The 10,858-nt window shown below is 47.0% G+C and overlaps 1 protein-coding gene across 1 annotated transcript; it reads right to left on the reverse strand.

The window, feature by feature from the left end:
- Positions 1–3,894: 3,894 nt before the first annotated feature.
- Positions 3,895–9,058, reverse strand: rgn (regucalcin). The gene is made up of 5 exons (XM_039792558.1): positions 8,981–9,058; positions 5,110–5,276; positions 4,746–4,928; positions 4,277–4,377; positions 3,895–4,152 (listed from the first exon to the last, which is right to left on the reverse strand). Exons 2-5 carry the CDS (start codon positions 5,270–5,272, stop codon positions 3,895–3,897), a joined length of 705 nt encoding a protein of 234 aa, XP_039648492.1. The 5' UTR covers positions 5,273–5,276; positions 8,981–9,058.
- Between the last annotated feature and the right edge of the window lie 1,800 nt (positions 9,059–10,858).

The following is a 10,858-nucleotide window of genomic DNA, read 5'->3' on the forward strand; positions in this document are numbered from 1 at the left end:
CACACACACAGACACACACAGAGACACACAGACAGACAGACAGACAGACAGACACACAGACACACAGACAGACACACACACAGACACACACACACACAGACACACACACACAGACACACACACACACACACACACACACACACAGACACACACACAGACAGACAGACACACAGAGACACACACAGACAGACAGACAGACAGAGACACACACACAGACACACACACACAGAGACACACACACACACAGACAGACAGACAGACACACAGACAGACAGACACACAGACACACAGACAGACAGACAGACAGACACACAGACACACAGACAGACAGACACACAGACACACATTTTAACCATGTATAACCACATAAGGAAAAATAGTAAAGGGACACAAATATTACAGATGGAATACAACACAAACCCACGGACCAGATCTTCACTTTCATCTTTAACTGACCCGTAGCGTGTTAGCATGTTAGCGTGTTAGCGTGTGGGACTGACCCGTAGCGTGTGTGTGGGACTGACCCGTAGCGTGTTAGCATGTGGGACTTACCCGTAGCGTGTTAGCGTGTGGGACTGACCTGTAGCGTGTTAGCGTGTGGGACTGACCCGTAGCGTGTTAGCGTGTTAGCGTGTGGGACTGACCTGTAGCGTGTTAGCGTGTGGGACTGACCTGTAGCGTGTTAGCATGTTAGCGTGTTAGCGTGTGGGACTGACCTGTAGCATGTTAGCGTGTGGACTGACCCGTAGTGTGTTAGCGTGTTAGCGTGTGGGACTGACCTGTAGCGTGTTAGCGTGTGGGACTGACCCATAGCGTGTTAGCGTGTTAGCGTCTGGGACTGACCTGTAGCGTGTTAACTTGTTAGCATGTGGGACTGACCCGTAGCGTGTTAGCATGTTAGCGTGTGGGACTGACCCGTGGCGTGTTAGCATGTTAGCGTGTTGGCGTGTGGGACTGACCCGTAGCTAGTTAGCATGTGGGACTGACCCGTAGCATGTTAACATGTTAGCATGTTAGCGTGTGGGACTGACCTATAGCGTGTTAGCATGTTAGCATGTGGGACTGACCCGTAGCATGTTAACATGTTAGCGTGTGGGACTGACCCGTAGCGTGTTAACATGTTAGCATGTTAGCGTGTGGGACTGACCTGTTGCATGTTAACATGTTAGTGTGTGGGACTGACACGTAGCGTGTTAACATGTTAGCATGTGAGCGTGTGGGACTGACCCGTAGCGTGTTAACATGTTAGCGTGTTAACATGTTAGCGTGTTAACATGTTAGCGTGTTAGCATGTTAGCGTGTTAACATGTGGCGTGTTACAACCCTGGCGCCCCCCCCCCCCCGCCCCACGCCGGCAAGTAGGGGGGTGGCTGGGTTTGGTTGTGACGTGAGTAAGGTAGGGAGTGAAGTGAGGTGGAGTCTAATGGAGATGAGTGGTGGAGGTAGGAGGTTGGAGTAGTGAAGGAAAGGTGAGAGGTGGTATGGTTAGAAGAGAAAGGTAGGAATGGGAGGCGAGTGAGGATGTGGTGGGAGGTTGCGGTGGAGGTCGAATTAGTGAGGGAACGGTGGGGAGAGGTAGGTGAGGGGAGGATTAGGTGTGGGAGGGGTGTGGAGTGAGGGGAAGTATAGGGTGAGAGGGGGAACAGGTGGGAGGGTTGGTGGCAGGTTGAGAGGGGGTATAGGGGTGAGAGGGTAGAGGGGTGAGGGGGGTAGGTGGAGGGAGTATAGTGAGAGGGTTACAGGATGAGAGGAATTGCAGGTGGGGAGGGTAAATTGAGGAGAGGGGAGGTGAGGGAGGGGTGTGAGATTGGAGAGGGACAGGTAGTGGGGAGAGGTGAGAGGAAAAGGTGGTCAGGTGGGGGGGTGTGGGGTGGAGGGGTGGGTGAGTAGGGTGGGGGGTGGGGGTAGGTGGAGGGTAAGGTGAGGGGTGGGTGGGGAGGGAAGGGTGGGAGAAAGGTGAGGAGGGTAGGTCAGGAGTAAGGTGAGAGGGTAGGGTGGGGCAAGGTGAGGGTATGGTGAGGGGCAAGGGCGGAGGGTGCGGTGGGTATAGGGTGAGAGGGTAGTGAAGAGGGATTGAGGTGGGGTATAGGTGAGAGGGTACAGGTGAGAGGGTACAGGTGAGAGGGGAACAGGTGAGAGGGTAAATGTGAAAGGGTATAGGTGAGAGGGTACAGGTGAGAGGTGTAGGTGAGGTAGAGGGATTACAGTGAGAGGGAACAGGTGAGGGAAGGAGGTGAAAGGGTAAGGAGAGGATGAGAGGGTAGGGTAGGAGGTTGAAGGTGGGAGGTGGAAGGTGGGTGTGGGGGTGTGGGGGGTGTGGGGGGGGTGGGGGGGGGTGGGGGTGGGTGGGGGGTTTGGGGGGGGTGGGGGGTTGGGGGTAGGTGGGGGGGTGTGGGTGGGGGTGGGTGGGGGTGGTGGGGGAGGTGGGGGTTGGGGGTGTGGGTGGGGGTGGTGGGGGTGGTGGGGGGGTGGGGGTTGGTTGGGTGTGGGGGTTAGGTGGGGGTGGTGGGGGTAGGTGGGGGGTTGGTGGGGGGTAGGGTGGGGGGTGGGTGGGGGAGGGAGTGAAGGTGGGAAGGGAGTTAAGGGATGGGAGAGGTGAGAAGGTGAGGAGGGTAGGTGAGAGGGGTAAGGATGAGGAGGGGTTAGGTGAGGGGGTATAGGTTGAGAGGGAATTACAGGTGAGGGTATAGGTGAGGAGGGTATAAATGAAGGGAGGGGTGAATGGGAGTGGGGAGGGAGGGAAAGGTGAGGAGGGTATAGGTGAGAGGAACATTGGTTTGGTGGGTGGGGTTGGTGCAGGTGAGGAGGATAGGTGAGAGGGTAAGGAGTAGGAGGAGTGGGAGTGGGAGGGTATTTAAGGGGAGGAGGGTGAGGAGGAGTGGGAGGGTAAGGTGGGGTACTGTGGTGGTAAGTGAGTGGGGTGTGGTTAGTGGGGTAGTGGGGGTGAAGTGGGGGTAAGTGGGTAAGTGGAGGGTATAGTGGAGGGTAAGTGGAGGGTATAGTGGGGTATAGGTGGGGGTAGTTGGGGTAAGGTGGAGGGTATAGGTGGAGGGTAAAGGTGAGAGGGTGGGTGGGGTAAGGTGGAGGGTATAGGTGAGAGGGTAAGTGAGAGGGTAAGGGTGAGAGGGTTATAAGTGGGAGGGTTACAGGTGATAGGTGAGGGTATGTCAAGGGGTGAGGAGAAGGGTAAGGTGGGAGGGTTACAAGTGTGAGAGGGTACAGGTGAGGGAAGGGTGAGGTGAAGGTAAGAGTTGTGAGAGGGTATAGGTGAGAGGGTTAGGTGTAGAGGAGTGTGTGTGAGAGAGGAATTACAAGGTGAAAGGGGTTACAGGTGAAGGGGGATAGGATGAGAGGGGGTATAGGTGAGAGGAGAATTACAGGAGTGTAGGAGAGGGGTATAGGTGAGGAGAGGTGGGAGGTAGGAGGATGAGGGAACAAGGTGAGAGAGGAAGAGGTGATAGGTGAGGGGGGTGTGAGAGGTTAAGGTGGGAGGGTTAGGAGGAGGGGTAGGGGGGTGGGTACAGGTGAGAGAATTATAGGTGAGAGGTTAGTTGAGAGGGTACAAGGTGAGGAGGGGGTAGGTGAGGGGTAGGGTGAGGGGGAACAGGGTAGAGAGGGAACAGGTGAAAGGGTATAGGTGAGAGGGTATAGGTGAGAGGTTACAGGTGAGAGGGTACAGGTGAGAGGGGAACATGGAGTGAAAAGGAGTATAGGTTGAGGGTACAGGTGAAGGAGAATTGCAGGTGAGGAGGGGGAACAGGTGGGGAGGAGTAAATGCTTGAGAGGAGTACAGGTTGAGGGGGTACAGAGTGAGGGAATAGGTTGAGAGGTTTACTTAGGTGAGAGGGTTATAGGTGAGGAGGGTATAAGGTAGAAGGGGAGACAGGTGAGAGGTTACAGGTTTGAGAGGTATGAGTGAGAGAGTTCGGTGAGAGTGTAGGGTGAGAGGGTTATAGGTGAGAGGGTATAGGTGAGAGGGTACAGGTGAGAGGGTACAGGTGAGAGGGTATAGGTGAGAGGGTACAGGTGAGTCTTACTGATGTTTCCTGTGTTTAGGTCGTAGTCGAAGGCGTCGACGGTCAGAGACAAACTGTCGATGTAGAAAAATGTTTTCTGGTCCAAAGACCAGTCCATCCCGTTAGAGATGTCCACCTGAGAGACAGACAGGTTAGACAGAGAGACGGGTTAGACAGAGAGACAGGTTAGACAGAGCGACGGGTTAGACAGACAGGCCGGCAGGCAGACAGACAGGTTAGACAGACAGACAGACAGGTACCTGTCTCAGGTGTCTGGTAACAGTGAGGTCAGAGGCCACAGAGAACAGAGATCCTTGTCCTTTCTGAACTTCGGCCGGTCTCTCCTCCTTCCCCATCGTACCTGGGACACACACACGTTACCACGGCAACAGCACTCACACAGACAGGTGACCTTACCAACCCTAACCAACGGTTACCACGGCAACAGACTTTTTCATGTTGGGTCTGACCTGCCAGCAGGCATCCTGCCGAGAGAGAGACAGGCAGACACAGACCGGCATAGAGACAGACAGGCAGAGAAAGAGACTGACCTGCCAGCAGGCGTCTTGCCGAGAGACAGACAAGGAGAGAGACAGGCAGAGAGACAGACAGGCAGAGAGAGAGAGAGACAGGCAGAGAGAGAGACTGACCTGCCAGCAGGCGTCTTGCCGAGAGACAGACAAGGAGAGAGACAGGCAGAGAGACAGACAGGCAGAGAGAGAGACTGACCTGCCAGCAGGCGTCCTGCCGGGTCCACTTTCCCGTCGTTCAGCCGATTGGTCGGTTTGTCCTGGTCCACCTCCACCAGTGATGTCATCATCTCAGTTGACCAATCAACAGCCACGATGCTGCGACCCACACCGGCAACATAACCACCAGAGACACGGGGAACCACAAAGCCCACAGAGTCCTCTAGAGACAGACAGGTAGAGAGTCAGACATGTAGAGAGACAGACAGGTTAGAGAGTCAGACAGGTAGAGAGACAGACAGGGTAAATAAACATTGAAAGTGTTTAAGGCGTTTAAATAAATCACCAAAAACAACCAAGCATCAGACAGACACTGAGTGTTTTCTGCATGCTGATTGGCCGACCTGTCTCCACAGACTGCATCTGATTGGTCGTTGGACTCCAGCGGTTGATTTTGTGTCCGGCGATGTCGACAAACAGCAGCGTCTGGTCTGACTCCTCCCACACCGGCCCTTCACCAATCAGAGCACTCGCTTTCACCACACACTCCACCTTCACCGATGACATCACTCTGTTCCCATGACAACAACACGAGTCACACAGATTACTACAGACAGATTAGAGAGACCGGTTAGAGAGACAGACCGGTTAGAGAGACAGACAGACAGGCAGACAGGTTAGAGAGTATGGCGTTATATATGTGTCACATTCCTGAGCGAGTAATTGTATATTTTGCGAGCACATTACATTACATTTTGAACAGAAATTTATACCCGCAAAAAATAATTTAGTTTGAGTAAAGAAAAACCTATTTCGGGCACAATAAATGTATTTTTATGTCTTTCTCTGCTCGCAGGTAGAAGCTGCTGCGCTCCGGTCCTGTCTCCCTCGCTCTCAACCTCTTCTCTCTGCGCTCAACTCTAGACACGCTCGCTCAGATTTTCACAGTGTGCCACAAAACCAACCAATCGCAGAATCAAAAGGTCAATTCTGATTGGCTGTTCGTCTCCAATTAGATCGCAAGTAGCAGGAAAGACATATCTACAGTCACCACACCTGCAGTGATTCCCCAGCATGGGGTATCTCTGCTGTCGCCAGCGGGTACTTGGAAAGATTGTGGAGCAGCTTAACTAATCAAAATAATTTAATTATGACTGATTTAAAACAATATATCAGCTAAAACAGCTCAACGCATGTTTAAACATATAGCGAAGTAATCAGTGGTAGAAATAAACAGCTAAAAGTGGCCTACTGACTTAGCTAACAGTTGAAATGATTAGTTAAAAGTAATGGATGACTTTTAAAACATTAACCACACTTCAAGTAAAAGGCCAAGCTAGTAGAATTTCTGACCAAACCAACCTAAATGTCTACAGTTAAATTGCATGAAAATGTAAGAATATTCACTTTATTTTGATAGTGTGAACACATTGGGAATTGACGGGGCTGGTATGTGAGTTATATGACAGGGATGTGGGGGAACCTCAGACCAGAAGGGTTGGAAAGCACTGATCCACAGTATTTTATATTATTGACCGACCGGTATATTACAGACATGCCTTAATAGTTGTGTTAATCACAACACCGTTTTTTGAATTACATATCTCCGTGTGTTACTAACATCATCCTTCACAAGAAATCTAACATTAGCTAGCCCAGCATGGATACAGTCTATGCATCCAACATATTCATCTGAACAAACCTAAAACATCACAATACAGCCACTTAAAAGAAGTTTGTAATACTGGTTACATCGATGTCGTGTTTTATTAACACTTAATTCTGTTTGCCAAGGCTATATTTTATCGACTTGCAAAGTAGCTATCCGTTGCTAACGTTAGCTAGCTAGCTAATTTATGTCAAAAAGCAGTAGCTAACGAACGTTACTGCCAAGATATGATTTCATTTTAAGACAGATGACAACACTTGACGAGTCTTATAACACCTCTCTGGTCTCTCGTGAAATCATATCTTGGCAGTAGTTAGCCAACGTTTCTGCTTTTTGACATAAATTAGCGTTAGCAACGGATAGCTCCTTCGCAAGCTAATACAGCAACATAATTCAGGTTAATAAAACACGGTAATGTAACCAAAGTATTAAAAACTACTTATATGTGGCTATAGTGTGACAGGCCTACTGCTGTTCAGACCTAACTTACAGTGCCTTGCGAAAGTATTCGGCCCCCTTGAACTTTTCGACCTTTTGCCACATTTCAGGCCTCAAACATAAAGATGTAAAACTGTAATTTTTTGTGAAGAATCAACAACAAGTGGGTCCCAATTATGAAGTGGAACGAAATTCATTGGCTATTTCAAACTTTTTTAACAAATAAAAAACTGAAAAAGTGGGCGTGCAAAATTATTCAGCCCCTTTACTTTCAGTGCAGCAAACTCTCTCCAGAAGTTCAGTGAGGATCTCTGAATGATCCAATGTTGACCTAAATGACTAATGATGATAAATAGAATCCAGCTGTGTGTAATCAAGTCTCCGTAATAGCACCTGCTCTGTGATAGTCTCAGAGGTCCGTATAAAGCGCAGAGAGCATCATGAAGAACAAGGAACACACCAGGCAGGTCCGGATACTGTTGTGGAGAAGTTTAAAGCCGGATTTGGATACAAAAAGATTTCCCAAGCTTTAAACATCCCAAGGAGCACTGTGCAAGCGATAATATTGAAATGGAAGGAGTATCAGACCACTACAAATCTACGAAGACCCGGCCGTCCCCTAACTAAACTTCCAGCTCATACAAGGAGAAGACTGATCAGAGATGCAGCCAAGAGGCCCATGATCACTCTGGATGAACTGCAGAGATCTACAGCTGAGGTGGGAGACTCTGTCCATAGGACAACAATCAGTCGTATACTGCACAAATCTGGCCTTTATGGAAGAGTGGCAAGAAGAAAGCCATTTCTTAAAGATATCCATAAAAATTGTCGTTTAAAGTTTGCCAAAAGCCACCTGGGAGACACACCAAACATGTGGAAGAAGGTGCTGTGGTCAGATGAAACCAAAATCGAACTTTTTGGCAACAATGCAAAACGTTATGTTTGGCGTAAAAGCAACACATCTCATCACCTGGAACACACCATCCCCACTGTCAAACATGGTGGTGGCAGCATCATGGTTTGGGCCTGCTTTTCTTCAGCAGGGACAGGGAAGATGGTTAAAATTGATGGGAAGATGGATGGAGCCAAATACAGGACCATTCTGGAAGAAAACCTGATGGAGTCTGCAAAAGACCTGAGACTGGGACGGAGATTTGTCTTCCAACAAGACAATGATCCAAAACATAAAGCAAAATCTACAATGGAATGGTTCACAAATAAACATATCCAGGTGTTAGAATGGCCAAGTCAAAGTCCAGACCTGAATCCAATCGAGAATCTGTGGAAAGAACTGAAAACTGCTGTTCACAAACGCTCTCCATCCAACCTCACTGGGCTCGAGCTGTTTTGCAAGGAGGAATGGGCAAAAATGTCAGTCTCTCGATGTGCAAAACTGATAGAGACATACCCAACGCGTCTTACAGCTGTAATCGCAGCAAAAGGTGGCGCTACAAAGTATTAACTTAAGGGGGCTGAATAATTTTGCACGCCCAATATTTCAGTTTTTTATTTGTTTAAAAGGTTTGAAATATCCAATAAATTTCGTTCCACTTCATGATTGTGTCCCACTTGTTGTTGATTCTTCACAAAAAATTACAGTTTTATATCTTTATGTTTGAGGCCTGAAATGTGGCAAAAGGTCAAAAAGTTCAAGGGGGCCGAATACTTTCGCAAGGCACTGTAGCTAGTTAGTGCTGCGAGGCCTGTTCAGATGACATGTCGGCTGCTGTGTGTGAGCTAGCTGGGCTAGATTGCTTGTGAAGGATGAGTCAAACATAAGGAGATATGAGTCAAACACAAGGAGATATGAGTCAAACACAAGGAGATATGAGTCAAACACAAGGATATATGAGTCAAACACAAGGAGATATGAGTCAAACACAAGGATATATGAGTCAAACACAAGGAGATATGAGTCAAACACAAGGAGATATGAGTCAAACACAAGGAGATATGAGTCAAACACAAGGAGATATGAGTCAAACACAAGGAGATATGAGTCAAACACAAGGAGATATGAGTCAAACATAAGGAGATATGAGTCAAACACAAGGAGATATGAGTCAAACATAAGGAGATATGAGTCAAACAAAACAACGGCATTATAGTACACACAAATATTAAGACATTTCTGTGATATAGCTATGTCAATAATACAAAATACTGACCGAAATGTGTTTTAATCCAGTAACATTAGTCGAACAGCTCCACTGTAGACGGTATCTGCCGTACCAATTAGTGAAAAAAAAAAAAAAAAAAAAAAAAAAAAAAAAAAAAAAAAAAAAAAAAAAAAAAAAAGGGGGGGGGAGCAAAAGAGCCCCCAGACGCCGCAGGAGGGGGGGGCAGGGAAGCCACGGGGGGCGAACCGCCGAGGCCACAAGACAGGCCCAAGCAGCAGGGAGAGGCGGCAGAGAAAAACAGCCACGCAGACAAACCAAACCAAAAACGAAAACACAGAGAAAAAAGAGAGGCAGAAAAGAAAAAAAAAAACAAAAAAGAGAGACAGCAAGGCCAACAACACAAAAACGATTTAAGAGAAAAAGAAAAAAAGAAAAAAGAAAAAAAAAAAAAAAAAAAAAAACAAAAAACAAAAAAAAAAAAAAAAAAAAGACAAAAAAAAAAAAAAAAAACACAAACGAGAAAAAACAAAAACAAAAAAAAAACACACACACAAAAACACAACCCCACACCCAACACACAAACAACCAAAACAGGAAAAACACACACCCAGGTTAAACAGACAGACAGGTTAGAGAGACAGACAGGTAGACAAGTTAGAGAGACAGATAGACAAGCAGACAGACAGATTAGAGAGACAGACAGGTTAGAGAGACAGACAGGTTAGACAGACAGGCAGACAGGTTAGAGACACAGACAGACAGATTAGAGAGACAGACAGGCAGACAGGTTAGAGCAACAGACAGACAGGTTAGAGACAGAGAGCTTAGAATGACAGACAGGTTAGAGCAACAGACAAACAGGTTAGAGACAGACAAACAGCTTACAGAGACAGACAGGCATACATACAGGCTAGACAGACTGCCAGACAGACAGGTTAGAGGGACAGACATGTTAGAGACAGACAGACAGGTTAGAGAAAGACAGCACAGAACGACAGACAGACAGGTCAGAGCGACAGACAGGTTAGACTGCCAGACAGACAGCTTAGAGAGACAGACAGGTTAGAGAGACAGGCAGACATGTTAGAGACAGACAGAGCGGTTAGAGACAGACAGACAGGTTAGAGACAGACAGCTTAGAATGACAGACAGACAGGTTAGAGCAACAGACAGACAGGTTAGAGACAGACTGCCAGAGAGACAGATTACAGAGACTGCCAGACAGACATGTTGGAGAGACAGACATAGTACCTGATAGTACTGCAGTATTATATAGAACATAGTACCTGATAGTACTGCAGTATTATATAGAACATAGTACCTGATAGTACTGCAGTATTATATAGAACATAGTACCTGATAGTACTGCAGTATTATATAGAACATAGTACCTGATAGTATGCAGTATTATAGAGAACAAAGTACCTGAGATAGTACTGCAGTATTATATAGAACATAGTACCTGATAGTACTGCAGTATTATATAGAACATAGTACCTGATAGTACTGCAGTATTATATAGAACATAGTACCTGATAGTACTGCAGTATTATATAGAACATAGTACCTGATAGTATGCAGTATTATAGAGAACAAAGTACCTGAGATAGTACTGCAGTATTATATAGAACATAGTACCTGATAGTACTGCAGTATTATAGAGAACATAGTACCTGATAGTACTGCAGTATTATATAGTACCTGATAGTATGCAGTATTATATAGAACATAGTACCTGAGATAGTACTGCAGTATTATAGAGAACATAGTACCTGATAGTACTGTAGTATTATATAGAACATAGTACCTGAGATAGTACTGCAGTATTATATAGAACATAGTACCTGGTAGTACTGCAGTATTATATAGAACATAGTACCTGAGAGTATGCAGTATTATATAGAACATAGTACCTGAGAGTATGCA

Source organism: Perca fluviatilis, chromosome 24 (assembly GCF_010015445.1).
Source record: "Perca fluviatilis chromosome 24, GENO_Pfluv_1.0, whole genome shotgun sequence".
Lineage (NCBI taxonomy): Eukaryota > Metazoa > Chordata > Actinopteri > Perciformes > Percidae > Perca > Perca fluviatilis.

Coding starts and splice junctions, on each gene's coding strand:
- rgn (XM_039792558.1), bottom strand. CDS start 5,272: ATGTCATCGGTGAAGGTGGAGTGTGTGGTGAAAGCGAGTGCTCTGATT. Junction 4,929..5,109: donor GATGCAGTCTGTGGAGACAG/GTCGGCCAATCA, acceptor GTCTGTCTCTAG/AGGACTCTGTGGGCTTTGTG. Junction 4,153..4,276: donor TTACCAGACACCTGAGACAG/GTACCTGTCTGT, acceptor TCTGTCTCTCAG/GTGGACATCTCTAACGGGAT.